At 45.5% G+C, this 15,091-nt stretch overlaps 1 protein-coding gene across 3 annotated transcripts in view; it reads left to right on the top strand.

Moving 5' to 3' along the window:
* The first annotated feature begins 4,345 nt into the window (after positions 1 to 4,345).
* The window catches only part of PHAF1 (phagophore assembly factor 1), a 36,134-nt gene continuing 25,388 nt past the window's right edge, over positions 4,346 to 15,091 (top strand). For 2 of the 3 annotated variants that reach the window (XR_011698859.1, XM_071567247.1), the window contains exons 1-3: positions 4,434 to 4,774; positions 9,474 to 9,556; positions 13,302 to 13,385. Coding sequence is in view for 2 of the 3 variants with exons in the window: in XM_071567247.1 (XP_071423348.1) it covers positions 4,711 to 4,774; positions 9,474 to 9,556; positions 13,302 to 13,385 (231 nt within the window). In the remaining variant the exon portion in view is untranslated. Of the gene's footprint in view, positions 4,410 to 4,433; positions 4,775 to 9,473; positions 9,557 to 13,301; positions 13,386 to 15,091 lie in introns of those variants that run through there. The other variant, XM_071567248.1, reaches the window with a different exon arrangement.

The following is a 15,091-nucleotide window of genomic DNA, read 5'->3' as shown; positions in this document are numbered from 1 at the left end:
ACCCCGGCATGGTGCTGACGCTGCACATCCTACCCGTGTTAAGCTTGGCCGCCGCTCCAGCGGCTTTCTGGGTGATTGAAACCATCCCGGCAGGGCAAGGCAGGGCGTGCTCAGGGCCGGCGAGGAGGGCAGAAGTGCTGAGCCAGCGAAGAACAGAGTCAGGGGTCTTCCCTGGGAAAGGCCGGGGTCGGTGTTCCCAGCCCCTGCCCACCCGGGGACACCCAGCACATCGATGCGACCCGAAGCTCTTGGTTGTGGGATAAAACCCCCTGAAGAGGTGGGGTAAACCCTCCTAGGCAAGTCCCAACACTTCCCCCCCAGCACATGACCAAGGCTCCCCGTTGGAGCTGCCAGCGCTGTTTGGATCAATTCCTCACTGCCAACCCAAAACTCTGCATCAGGAAATGCACCTCCCCCCCCCAAAAAAAACCCAACAAACAAACCCAAAACAAAAAAACCAACCAGCAATCATCAGAGCAACTTCACAGCTTTACAGCAAATATCTTTCTCCCAACTGAACCAGTGTTGCCGAGGCTGGGGTCTGTTTCCAGCCCATTTTTCTGAGCAGCCGCAGGTCAGATTTCCTTACAGATCTGATTTGTGTCGCTGTTGTCGCCCGTCGGGAGAGGGCAGCGCTCCTTCACTCTCAGCTGCCGAGCGCTTCCCCACGAGCCTTGGTGAGTTTTTGGTACCTCCTGGTAAGTTTTGCGTTTTCTCCCTTTCTTTTGACTGGCTGGATTGCACAGCTCAGCTCTTCTCTACCAACATCTCCCCACAGATGTGTGGAATTTGGAAAAATAAAGTAAAAATCTGGTAATTCCCTATAGCTGCTGCTCTCACCCCAAAATGTGATGGCACTGCAAGGCTTTGGTAGCAGGGAACGTGGATTGTCTCTGATGGATGCACCCACTGCCATTCCTTCGGTCAGAAACATTAACTGAGCCAGGCTTTAAAAATTGGTTATAATTCTCAGAAAGCTGCACATTGCTTCCTGAGTCCTGGGGCCAAATTTGGATATTTTTCAATAAGCGCTCCATAAACTGGAGAGCGAGAAGGGTAATTTTATTCTTTTAAAATTTAATTTTTGCCTGTCAAGAGCAGTTGCTGAAATGATGGTGCTTTGCCCAATCTGCCTTGAAAATGCCATCCTGCCTGGAGTCACTTGGGAGCCTGGGGGGGCTTCTCCAGTCACTCTGGGGGGATTTGAGTTCAGCTGCCTACACTGGTCCCCACTCAGGACTTTTGGTACTCTGGTTCCATGGTGGGGGCACTCAAAGGTGGCTCAATCCCAGCACCCCACAGATAAAGCTGCTCCCTGCACTGAGTGCAGCTGCAGCACAGAGCTGAGTGGAAACCATTCCAGTTCCCCTCGGGCAGCTGGCTGGTGCTTGCTGGGTTTGGGGCAGAAAAGGTGTTGGGAGGAGCTGGGAATTTTCGTAACTGCTGGCTCAGCTGTGCCAAAACAATGACCCAACCCAGCTTGCAGCTGGACCTCCAATGGGGCAGGCTCTCCAGGTGAGAGGAGCAAAGTAGAGAGGGATGTGTCCAGCGGAGATGGGGGTGACCCTGGGGGTCTCTAGTTTCTCTGTGGAGCTGGTGTTTGCCTGTGCAAACCACCCCCTGCTGCTGCTGTTAAAGCCAAGGGCTCAAAAGAAACGCTCAAGCTGGTATGAACATGCAAACAAGCATGCAAATAGCCTGGAGTGGGTTTTCTGCCTTCTGTGACTTCAGGTTTGGTTTCTTCTTTTGTCTTGGTCGGTGGAATGAGGAATGTGGTCTGAAAGGAAACCAGGGAGGATGCCTTAGGTGCGTGGGGGACCAGGGAAGGAGACGTTTTGGTCTCAGTGGTGGGCATGGGTGCAAGGAGATGCTCCATCTCAGCTGTGCCTGCACTTGCTCTCCTTTGGGACCAGTGGTGGGATTTGCAGCCAGCTACGGTCTCTGCCTGTGCCTGGGACCTCCCTCCTCACCCTGTGGAGTCACTGCCATTGACCAGGAAACACAGAAACGCCCCACACTGTTCCGTGCCACTGTCCTTGCCTGCCCCTGGCAACTCTGCTCTGCCCTCTTGGTTATATCAGGGGTGTGTTTTAAGCTCAGAGATGTGGAAGGGGCTTGCACCCTCCCTGGGTGACTGCCCCTTGTCAATACACTGGTGAATGTTTTAAAGAGCAAAGCCTCAGCCTCAGCAGCACCCAGACCTCCTCTGTGCAGGCTGGAATCTGGGCTGATGTGTAAAAATGGATGATATGGGAGAGGCACACTCAGAAATAAATTCTTTTTTCCACTATTGTATTTGGCCTTTATTCTTTTTGTTTTTCTACATGGGGAACTTGGCTCATACTTGTGATAGTCTCTTACAAAAGATGGTGAAACTTTTTTATTGAAAGCCCAGCCTGTTGCATCCCCCAGTTTGCAGCACTGGGTGTTCAAAGGGCATCACCAAACACAGGAGTGAGATGGAGAAGGGTTTCTGGAAAGACCAGCTGATCTGCATCCACCTGTTTTCCATCCCACATCCTGACCCAAGGGCTGTGTATGCCCTGGGCCTGCTTAAAAGTGATGCTGTGTGTCCTTCATGCCCTGTAAAATGAATGGGGTATGCAGATTTCTAGCTACATATTTATGCTCTCAAGTACATTCCTTATGGATTTCATTACTATATGACTATATATATAAATAATATGCAAATATTTTATATATATATATGTATAAAAAGTAGATATATTGTGATTTGGAGAGAGTGGGTGGCTCATAAGGATTAACCTGTGCTCCCGGGAGAGGAAAGGCTAATTTCTCTTTCTGAGTCAATAAAGATGTGTCAGAGGTCTGGAGTGAAGGGGAAACACTGGCAGCACCTCTGTGCTTTTCAGCATATTAAGATGTCACCATGGTTGGATTTAAAAAAAAAAGGCAACCAAGGCATGAATAATAAATAGAGCAACATGCAGCTGACTTCAAGGGAAAGCTAATTTCCCTGGGGCTTGCTCCACGCCGTATACATTAAAATGTCACCTGCTTTGACAGCTCTGTGACCTGAAGAGAGATGCTGAGAAATATGGTGTTCAGAGCAGAGCCTGGCCAAGGTGCTGCTCCCAAATATGACTGGGATTTCTTTTTAAGGCTTTGATTCCCCCTGCCAGTGATGGCTTGCTCTGCCTGTGGGAAGGAGCTGTAGTGGAAAAGTGGAAAACTCAGCTGGAATTATGTTTGACTTCCCCCCCTCCCTTTTTTTTCTTTTACATACAAGATCCCCAAATTTCCGTGGCTGTGGTTGGCTGCCTGATGGGTGTTCTTGACTGATGTTTCCTGTCCTGCTGTGGGATTTTCCATGTGATGAGGCTGCAGACCTTGCTGGGACATGGTGGGCACGTGGGATGGGGCAAGTGGGCAGCACACGGATGGTGGGGTCAGGCTGGGACTGACCACTTGGAGAGATGCAGCAGAGGAGAGGAGATGGGAGATGGGTATTGCCCAAGGAGACTTTTTTCTGCTGCCAATCTCACAGAAACGTAGAAAAAATGCATCTTCCCCCAGCCCCTGCACCTCCTGGAGTGTCGACTTGCCATCAGGAAGAGTTAAAGCTCCTTCCACACCCTCTGTGTCCTCTTGACTTTCCATCCCTTGTGCAGCCCTGGTCCAGAAGGGGTGTCACTCTGCATGAGCCTGGCACCGATCTGCATCCTTGGGGTTTCTTATTCATGTTTAATTCTCTGCTTATCTGGGCAAAGCTTGACCTGGTGCCTTTCATCTTAGATCAAGTTTCCACTGCAGAAATGAGTCTGACACAAGGTGCCCAAGGTGGCGGCACATCCTGGAGGAGTTCAGTGCCCCCTCGGCTGTGTGGATGCTCCTGGGACCGGGGTGTGGCTGCAGCCCCATCCCGAGAGAAACATGGGCTTCCTTAGGGTCAGAGCCCCGGGGTGGCTCAAACACCACTGCAGAGCCAATGACCTTTTTACTACTTTCTTCCTTCCTGAGTCATTCCCACAACTTCGCTTGTGCCACTGACTAATTTCTCCTCACCTCCCCTCTCCCACACCCTCGCCCTTCAACAGGAAAAACTGGATGCAACTGGGTTGGTTTGGGCTGGTTGTTTTCTTTTTCAATCCCGAGTTTAACAGTGTAATTATGGCTTGTCCCGTAGGTGTGACACCCGACTGGCCATAGGCGTGGGCGGGACTCGAACCCGCGGCCCCTCCGCCTTCCCCTGCCGGGCACAGGCGGGACTCGAACCCGCGGCCCCTCCGCCTTCCCCTGCCGGGCACAGGCGGGACTCGAACCCGCGGCCCCTCCGCCCTCCCCGAACCTGCGATGGGGGCGGAGCCCCCGCGGCCCCGCCCCGGCCCGCCCCGCACGGGCGCGCCTGACGACAGCTGCAAAGCACTTTTTCAGCAGCCGCAAGTGAGGTGAGTGGCGGCCCCGCGGCGCGGGGGGGGGGGGGGCGGGGGTCGGAGCCCCCCCGGCCCGACGGGACGGGACGGGACGGGACGGGCGGCTGGGCGGGTGTTCTGCCCTGCCCTGCCCTGCCCTGCCCTGCCCCGGGGCGGGGAGGCGGTTGCTGTGGGCGCTGCCCGTTCCCCCCCGCAGCCCCGGCGCGGTGACCGGCGGTTCCCCGGGGCCGTCCCGCCGTCCCGCTGCCCTCCCGTTCCCTCCGCAGGGCTCCGGCAGCCCCCCAGACCCGCCGTGCGGCCCCCGCGACCGGAGCCAATGCTCGATCTGGAGGTGGTGCCCGAGCGCTCTCTGGGGAACGAGCAATGGGAGTTCACCTTAGGTAAGTGTGGCCCTCCCTGTCCCGGGCCCTGCGGGTCCCGTCGGGCGTCCTGAGGGTCCTTCCGGAGCTTTCGGGGACTTTGTAGGGAGGCAGCTTTGGCTTTTGGCCCCTCACCTTTCTCTGTCGCTAAAAATACTGATTTACGAGCTTTAAGAATTTTCTCGTAGTGTTTAGTTTCATCTTTGGCTCTTTCACGCCGGGTTGTGCTTTGTTTATCGGCTCGTGTGCTCGCTCCTGCTCCTCTGCCGTGTTCTGTCTCGCTGCCTGGGGCAGGTGATTGATTTAATGGACTCCTCGAAGAGGCAGCGCGAAGGTGCCGGTTGTCACCGGGGTACACGCCGGGTGGTACCGGCCCCTCCACCTGTGCACTGCTGCTCAGCCTGAGTGCTGTGCTTTTCCCTGCAAACCCTTCATAAACACGAGCCCAGTTTCACAATGTCTTTGTTTTGCTGCTGGGTTGCGACATAGTGCTGAAAGTAAACTTTCGAGATATTTTCTCAGGGTTAGATAACAAGTATTTCTCCCCCTAATCGTCTGTACTTTTTGTCTCACTGAGCAGTCCTTCCCTGCCAATCACTGCCCTGAGACAGAACTTTCCCCCCGCTGATACAAATTTGGCCCAGGACACTTAAAACGCAGTTGGAATTTGAATGGTGTGGGTTCTTCAGGTGACTTGTGTTTACAAGCAGATAGTGGTAGCCTTAAAACTCTCAGAAAACACTTCAGTTGTCCCATTTTCTGAGTGTTTGTGTGAGGTACCGGTGCTGGACCCTTTCTCTCCGTTTCCCACCTTTGCTGTAACTTTGTGCAGAACGCAGCTGATGGTCACAGAGTTTGGCCAGTGTAAACAGGGCCCCCTGTGCGTGTCATCCCTCTGTGTCTGCCTGAACCTGAGCTGCACTGTGGGCTGTTGTCACCTGTGACAGCAGGACAGGCTGTTCCTTAAAAGCGCTGTTACAGACCTGCCCTGAGCTCGGGACACACCGAAGGAGCGGTGCTGTGCCCTGGGTTTGTTTATAGGAAGCCCATCAAACACAAAGGGCTGTTTATGCTGCTGTGACTGCAGAGTCAAGCACAACGTGATGGTTCCAGGGAGCGTTAGAGTGGCTGTTGCCGGCTAATTATAGCACCTCAGGTCCCACCCTTGGAAATCTTGGTGATCTCCTTGTGCTCCGCTGAAGTGTTCTGTGCGCTCAGCTCTGCCTGACCTTCTGCCATCCTTTAGAGCGCCTGTTACCTGAGGAAAAGCAAATCTCCAACTATATATCCTGACAATCTTCATAAATAGAGTGCCAGCTCCCCCCAATTTTCTGTAACAAAACAAAAAAGGGAACATAAAATGATTTTAATTTTCCCGAGAACCCCCAAACAAGTCTGTTAATGCAGTCCCGTGGTTTAAATTGTATCCTGTGCCTCTGCCTATGCACATACACACACAGGCATAGATGTGAGAGGGAGGAAACTGGGCTGTATTTCTTGGAGTAAACACAGCCACCATGTGATGTGTCTCGTATATAATTAGCATGACCTGCTGGTGCAGAGCAGGAGGCTGACTAGGTATTACACTTAACTTTGTCCTGCACCAGGGATGTTGTATGGGAATTGTCCCTGCTGACAAAGCTGGCTCAGCTGTGTTGGTGGCAGGGAGGTTGGGAGCTGGGATAAATGGGATTCCTGCTGCCAGCGGTGTCCTACTCATGGTTTGTTTAGCTCTGCTCTTAGCAGAACTAATGGCAATATTCCTGAACTGCTGCTGACTCTGGCTTCCAGTATTGTGCCCACAATGGAGATGACTGAGGGGGAAATGCCAGGAAAATTTTGTACATGAGTTTTTGGATTCTGTTTCTGGCTCCAGTGTTGACTCACTGTGACTAGAGCACAAAAAATTTAACCAAGGCTGAGTTAGATACCTGTGCCACTGCACCTCTCGGGCTGTATTCCTGCCATTTTAAAGGAGAACAATTAAATTCTTATTCTGGAGTGCCTGTAGCTGTATTAATAGTGTTTGAGATGTATAATTTCTAAAGCATATTTGCATTTCTCTTGCTTTTTATGCTTTTTTTTCCTACTAAATTTCACACATCTTTATTTAATGTATTATGATTCATCTTTAGGGATTGGGGTTTTTTTATTCTTCTCTTTATTCATTCTCTACCCACTCCCCACCTCCTTCAGGACACACAGTCCCAGCATGGCTAATGCTTCAAGCCCTGATGTTCCTGACCAGTGTTTGGGAGAGAACTCTCTGGTGCTGCTTGTATCTCTCCAGCATTTGGAAAAGGGAAAAGTCTGTGATAGGAGAGCCCTTCCACTGCTCTTTGTGGGCATCACTTGCCATGGCTCAGCTTGGTTGACTGGAAACCACGTTTGCTTCCCTGTTCCCCCTGACTGGTGAGCAGGGGAAAAAGAATTCTTTGTTTTCCTCTTGGACTGTAAAGGCTGACAAATGTTGAGGAAAAGGGGGTGTTGTGTGTGAGAAGGCTGGAGAAAAATAACCCATTTTTTTACTCCTCCTTTGGCTTTCTGCTCATGGAGGCAAAGGGAGGATACTGGCTCCTCCACACATGTTCTTGTGTTCTGAGAATTTGTGTTGCTCACTGTGGCTTTGCTGAACAGCTGTCTGCCAAAATCTGGTTGATTGTCAGTTGCTGAAAACTGAACAAAGTCAGCCCATGTCCATTTTTCTGCAGCCTGAGAAAGCTGTGAGTAAGAGAGTCACATGAGCCGTGTGTTTGCACACTTACCAGCCCAAGATTGCATCAGTTTACATCAGACTACAAACCCAACTTCGTGTCTCTGTGCACTTTTTTAATTGAATGCTTTTTTACTGAAACCTTAACCTGCTGCTGGCACTGCCTTTGGTGTATGGATTCTGTCAGCCTGTTCACAGGCTTTGCTTCAGCCTTTGCCACTTGTCTTTTAAAGGAGTACCTCTGCAAGTCTTATGTGAATACTGACTTGGGAAGTGTGTTTTATATTTTAAATTGTTGTTACTTTTATTTTTGAATCATACTTTTTGCTAGGTTAAGAACTGTGAAACTTGTACAGCAGCATCTTTGATCTTGGCTTCTTGCTCTTATACATGTTTCTGTTCCATTTTGGAAATATTATCTAAAACATAATAACTGTCATCTTAAAACTCAGCTGCTTAGACTACAAGGCAACTGCTATTTCCTGGGTAATAGGAGACAGTGCTGCTTTATTGTGTGTCTCTGCATTTAATTTTATTACTGTCATTAAAATAATAACTCTTTTGTATCATCTACTGATGTGTAATTCCTAGCTGCAAAACAAATTGTCTCCAGGATTATGGGCTGAGGTGAAAACCAGTTTCACAGACACATTTGTGTATGGTATTTGCAGATTGGATCACTGTGTTCTGGTCTGTACATCTCTTTTGCCCAAACTCGATTCCATAATTGCAGGAAAGCTGCAGTGCATGGGCATGACAAGGAGAATGATATTTTGGGGTTTTTTTTAGTGTTATGCTTTAAAGCAATACCTATGGTGAGCTAGGCATGTGTGTGATGCACAGATATATATGGAAAGAGAGAGAGAGTTTTCTCACTTTGATGTTGTAGATAATGTTTAAAAGGTCCTTTGGAACATGATGTACAGTCTTGAGTTTGAGAGGTGTAGCCAGTAACTGAAAGTTTGAATGTAATAAAAGTGTAGATTCTGAGGTAAATTTTCCCTAATCAAGGCAACTCTTAATGTTTAAAAATTAGAAATAGAAAAGAACAGGCCAAGGAATGGAAATAAAATGTGAGATAACTAATCTGAATTGACTTGCAGCATATAGTAGGAAAATAAAACTTCACAGTTAGGAGCTCATAACCTGTCTTTATAAATGCCTGCTTTGAATCTGGGAGTGTGATCACATTTCATTTGGAAAGGCAACAAAGGCTTTAAATGTGATAAAGGATGAGATGGTGTGGTGCTATTCTTTCTGCAGAATCAGCAGGTTTATTCCACTTTCAAAAATTTATAGCTGTAAAGATAAGATATACACTGAAGGACAATAAAAAGCCCTTGAAAATGCATGTAAGGGTGAATGACTATAAGTGTATTACTTCAATTGAATCAAATCGTTTAGTATGTTTATCTTGTCTGTAAACTGAGAAGATAAAGTTTATTTCTTGACACAAATATAGCTATTTCAGCAGCTAATGTGGCCTTTTAGGTCTAAGGAGAATCATTGCTCTGTTTTAGTATTTGTGTCTATCTTGTGCAAATACTCAGTGCTTTATCAAGGTTAATAAAAAATTGTGTGCCATAAAATGTGGTGAGGGATCCCCCTGAGTGTGTGTGGGAGTGCTCTGGCCATCCCCAGTGAGTCTGACACTGCTGCTTCATCAGTTACTGCATTGATGACCCCAAAACCCAGCAAATTTTGTGCACGTGTTGTAGAAAGATCTTTGCTTTTTCTGCCTGAACTTTGCTGTTCAATTCTGTGTCTAGAGTTACTTTTTCCATATATGCCCAACAAACCAGTAGATAAACAAAGACTTTTCTCTTTCAACCCAGCAGGTCTGTGCTGATACTGTGAGTCAAACGGGCCTGTTTACTGACTGCATACCTTTCTGTTGTAATGCACTGTTTGCTGATGGTGGTTTGGTTACCTCACCTGTAACCTTGCTGTTAAAAATGCCTGTTACTGGTGTCTGTGCTGAAGAAATACCCCTGTTTTTGTTTACAGGAATGCCATTGGCTCAGGCTGTAGCAATTCTTCAGAAACACTGTCGCATCATCAAAAACGTCCAGGTTCTCTACAGTGAGCAGGTGAGTAGTGCATGGGCTGGCCAGGAAAGGCACCTCATTGTGTCCTAGAATTAAATAGGCATCGTCCTAATGTACATGTTGTATCAGTTGTGGGGCTGCTTGAAATTGAATTACACCAAATTATTGCCACGCATCAGAGATGTGGCTTTTGTAACAGTTTTAGTGTAATAATCCTCAGCACAGTGCAGTGATTTACCAGCTGTCAGTTTTGTATGTGCCATGGGGGGGTGGCATTGTTTTTCCTTTAAGGAGTGAAATGTTATGTAATTAGCTCGATAATTTAGTTGCAGTCTATTTGCTTTATCATTATCAAGTGTTGCAGTATTTTGAAGAACTGAATCACCCATTACTTCCTGCTTACCTGTTTGGCTCAGTGATGATGAACCCCCAAAAAGGCTTCCACGGTTTCTCACTGCACCTGCAATTTTGTCTGGAGAAAGTGGATGCAACGATTTAAACCAGCTGTAGATGTTTTAATCATTCTTCAGAACTAAGCATTAAGTGTGACTTCCATCAAAAAGGCAACTAGAAGGGAAACCTCCCTGCTAGATCAAGTACAACGTGTTATACACCCACCCTTATTCTGTGTAAGGGAGGAGGGGATGGGACAAAGGAGGGTTGTGACTCTCCAGATGCATTTCATGTGAAATGCACATTAATCAGAAGGTGATATCCATATGTTGTCAATAACATATTGGCATCAGAAAAGGGCAAAGTCTGGTAGAGTGTCAGTCTGTATCAAAATATGGATTGAGACTTGTGTTTGCAGTGAATATGGAATGGCTAAGAACAACATGGACTCTGTTCACTGCTGGGTATATACTTTGTATTATTAAATGAATTATCCTTCTTTTGTTTCACATTATGGAGATTTATGGGTGTTATGATGACTGAATTGCAAATGGATATCTGGCCTCTTGTACTTAATACATGGGAGCATCCATCTGGCAGTGAATGCATTCCTTGGTTTTTAGTATTCTTTGGAGGTTTTTAGTTTTTCCTACCACAGTGCATTCAAATTATTTCTGGGTTTGTTCAGAGAAATGGTGAGATTCCTGTTGGACTCAGATTTGTAGAATTACAGAAGGATTGGTGGTCCAGTACTAGAAAGCAAGTTGTACCACTCCTTGACTTTTTACACCTCTTGGAAAGATACTTTGTGCTTGACTGTGTACACTGAACTTTAATTCTGTCTGTGGAGGGCAGGGCTAGGGGTTTTCCCCTAAACTAGTGAAGGTAAAGATATTTTTAACGTCTACATAGTCCAACAAAATAGTTCTCAACTTCCTGGAATAGTTGAGCTGATTGTATTTTTTCTGTATATTACTGCAATTCAGTGGCTGATAGTGGTGCATTTTTTTCACACTCCACTCAGGGCCTGCAGTTGATTGTTTGATTCTGTCCTCGCCCTCGTGCAGAGTGTCATGAACTCCATTAGCAGCTGAGCACAAAGAGCTCAGTTCTTACAAGATTCAAAGCTTTAAATAAACTTTGCCATGCACAACTTCTATCTAGCTAAATTGTACCTGAATATCCTTCATGTCTTTTCTCTTTGGCTGGTGAAAGAATGTCTTTGAGCACAGTGATCAAGTGTTATTTAAAGATGTTGCATCTAAAGCACTGAATTTCTGATCCTGGAGCTCCAGCAGTGAATATTTCCTTTCAAAAATTTATATGGCAATTAAATGCAATTAGATCTGCCCACAGTGCTGTCTTTAACTTGGCATTAATGGGATGCCCAAACTGTGCCAGAAAAGCTTGATGAATCCTTTTCTGTGAATAAAAGAATTTTAACTTCTTTTTGGTCAGTTCAAGCAGAGCACTTAATTGCCTTTGTTTTCCTGAGCTTTCTTCCTCTGGATTTTTGTCAATGGGATTGTTTAGTGATAAGTTTTTCCTGTATCTCTGTGTAGATTATAACTGCACATCTGTGATGCTTCCTTCAGGAAAGACTCTCCTGTTGCTTCTTGGCATCATCTTTCATACTTGGGGTTTTATTTTGTGTATTAGAAGTCACATGAACTAAATTTATGCCCTTGAAACTTTTTTTCTGTTAGAAAATATGCCAGCATAGAACAGAAGATATCTGCTGTACTAATTATCAAGCTTTTCCTTAGATGTTTGGGGGTTTTTTTCCCACCCACTCAAAAGCACTTGTAATGCTTTCATTAATTTTGGAATAACCTTATGAAAATTTTGCTTAGAAACCAGTGAAACACAGAGCATGTCCTGTATCAGAACAACTCTGTTAGTGTATGTGAATACAATATTACAAGGGTTTTTTGGTCTTATCTCTAGCCTTTCTAAATTAGATTATAAGGGATTTAACAAAAGACTGTCAGGATCAACACTAGATCTTTTTATCTCAAGCTCAGAGTTCATTGCGATGCTGCTTCAGTTCTACACAGCACCATAAAGGTTTGCCAGCAAGAGGGAGGCATTGATGTGATTGTGCTGTGGAAGATCCAGTTTACATGCTGGATCACTGGTGTTCAGGAAAGATGAGCTCAAACTGAACCAGCTTCAGGAAAAGTTACTGCAGAGATCAAGGGGAACAGGAAATCTGCATCCCAGGGAATGGAAAGCCCTGTGGGTTGCTTTGACTAGTGGTGTGAAGTCTGGGGTCTGATTATATGGCTTGGGAAATGCATGTGAAAATGCTCAGAAATACCCAGGCTAGAAGGTGGTGCTGCTGTGAGAATAAGGAGGTGAGAATTTAGCATGAAAACTGGACTTCTGATACTCAGCACCCAGAGCTTCTCCCAGTAGAGCAAAATAAGATAGTTTATGTGTAATTCATAACAGGGTGTGTCTGCCCACTGTAGAAGCCTTTATATGCCCCAGATGTCCCATCCCCATTCTGTCTTTTGCCACGTAACTGCTTGGTACAGTTCTGGGGCATGAATATTGCTGCTTTCCTGTTATTCAACCTTTTTTCTCCTCTGAGGAGACAGTTGTGGAGGGCAGAGCTTTTTGAAGCAAATGTACTTTGGATGGTACATGATCAAACAGCTGAACTGACTGTGATTGAGCAGCTTCCCCAGAGTCTCAGGCTGGGAGGGCACAGAGCCTTCACAGACACCAGGAAAAAGCCAGTGGAATGTCTCCTATTGACTCCATCAGACTGCAAATTAAGCCTTTAGTTGTTATGATTCACAGTAACTAAGGAAACCTAAATTCACAACATAAAGAGTCTGAAAACTTCCTTTTGAGGCCTGAAAAAGGCTGTGACAGTTTGATTTTTTTGAAGTGCAAAGCACTCTCACCATCTCTTTGTCAAACACATGGTTGGTTCTGATGTGAGACTTGGTGAGGTGGGCTGTTATTTTTGTGTGCCAAGAGTGCAACAGGCTCCCTTTTGTGATGTCTCTGATGCTACACTTGGAATGTTAATTCTTAAGGTGTTGATTCTTTTGCACTTCTTTTTGTATTTAATAGGGGGTGAGGCTTGCTTTGTTTTGAGGTTTTTTGGTTTTCGCCCTCTTAAAGTAATGGACCAAGTCCCCTTTTGGGAGTTCTTGCAGTGTACAGATCTCAGACAGGCACTGCTATTTCTTTTTCATAGGGAAACTGAAGGGGTCGAGAAGTTTGGCCAAATGTATTTGGGTTATGCTTATTTGTTGAGTAAGGGGTGGTTTTCTGAGGCAGTTTTGTTTTTCCATTTATACTTTTACAGTGATGTGTGTATATATATTAACAAAGAACCCTTGAAATTAAAAGCCTAACAGCCTTTTTTGTTTTACAGTCACCTCTTAGCCATGACCTCATCCTTAACCTGACTCAGGATGGAATCAAACTGCTGTTTGATGCTTTCAATCAGAGACTTAAGGTAATAAAACACCCTCCTTGCAACCAGACAATGTAACCCAAAACTTCTGGGATATATTGACACTTAACAGAGCATAAGTGTGTGGTTCTTTCAGACATGTAATTTGTCACATACATAGTGCTCTCTTGTGATTATGAACTGCATTTCTTCACTTTGAAGTTGAAATCTTTGTTTATAGGATTTAGGTACTTTAACATTGTGCTGGGGACAGGCTGAGTGCCAGAGGAGTGTGATGGTCCAGCGTGGTCTCACTTGCTCATCTGGTCTCAAGTTGTACAGAAACTGCAGATGGCCCTTGCTAAAACTAAGCCTTGGATTTGTAATGAAATAATTGGTTAATGCAGACCAGACACTTTTGTTTTCTGCCCAGGTTGTTCCTTTACCTGCATTGCCATTTTATTTAGGAAATTTAAATTCCTCCTATTTGTAATTTTCAGCTGAGTTAATGTCTCAGAGAACTTGTGGGTGTGTGATTTCCCCTGCAAGGCCACATTCAGGCCTGTTGCAATCCATGTGTTCAGTTCTGCTTTTGTGGTGACCAGGTGCTGGTTTGCCTCTCTCTGGGGTGGTTTGTAGGCTGGTCACTCCCTTTCCATGGCATTTGTCTTTGCAAAATATCTGTAATGGAAGAGTGATGTGTTTTTGTCCATACAAAATCAACAACTGTGGGACTGCAGAGGTGTGATTAGAGTAGTACAAAATTTTGAAAAGCTCTTAAGTGAAGCATTTAAAATATCTTTATGTAACTTCTTAGTTATCCAGGGTAGTCCTTTCAGCAGGACCAGCAGTGCTGAACAGTTGTCACTGTGGCTCTCACCTGGTGGGTGTAAATTTTTTTGTGACCTAATTGCTCAGGTGTTGATTTGGCTGATTGGCTGAGAGTGAACTGCTGTGACTGCTGTGTTATTTAACATTGGAAAGCAGAAGTGTGGGGTTAAATGTCATAGTAAAAAGTGGAATGCTGTGGTAGTTTTAGCTAGGCCTCAAACTAGCAGGCTCAAGGAGTCTGTGTGGACTGGGATGGAGTGGATTTGCCAGCTCAACCCAAGACAAATGTTTATCCTTTAGGTAAATCTGGAATATATTGCTCAAATCCTCATTTCCAGGGTTTGGAACAGTGATGGGTAAAGCCTTGTGCTCTTTACTCACTCGTGTCTAAAATAAAGTTCAGCCTGGTGCTTTATCCCAAAACTCACTGTAAGAGACTAGCAGTGTGCTACCAACTGAAACTGGAGCTCTTTGTGTACTTCATATATATATTAAACTGTTGAACAGCAACCCAGATTAGTTGTTGGAAGTGCTTACTTTGCTAAGAATAACCTGTAACACCACAGTATCCTTGTTCTTTTAAAATTTTCTTTTATATGAGTTATTAAAATACAGACTTTGAAGAGCAATTTTCAGTTCAAATTGAGCTCATCTGGGCCATAACTGAGCACCTTTTTTTCCCAGATTTCTGTTTGTAATTGCCTTAAGGTAGTTTCTGTTCATGAAGTCATTTTGTAATAATGGTGTTTTTATTTTTGTCAGGTTTTTGAACTTAATTATTCAGATTGTGTATGTGAACTTACAATTTTTAAGAGATTATCTTGAAAATTGTTTGTCAAGTGGATCTTTCCATGCAGTAGATGTAGATTACACTGATAATATTTCTAACTGTATTTAATTCTGAAGGAGATAGAACTGGCATAATCATTTAAATGCCT

The sequence above is a fragment of the Pithys albifrons genome, chromosome 12 (genome assembly GCF_047495875.1).
Source record: "Pithys albifrons albifrons isolate INPA30051 chromosome 12, PitAlb_v1, whole genome shotgun sequence".
Lineage (NCBI taxonomy): Eukaryota > Metazoa > Chordata > Aves > Passeriformes > Thamnophilidae > Pithys > Pithys albifrons.
Note: the sequence above shows the minus strand (reverse complement) of the source record. Positions and strands in the feature narration are given on the sequence as shown.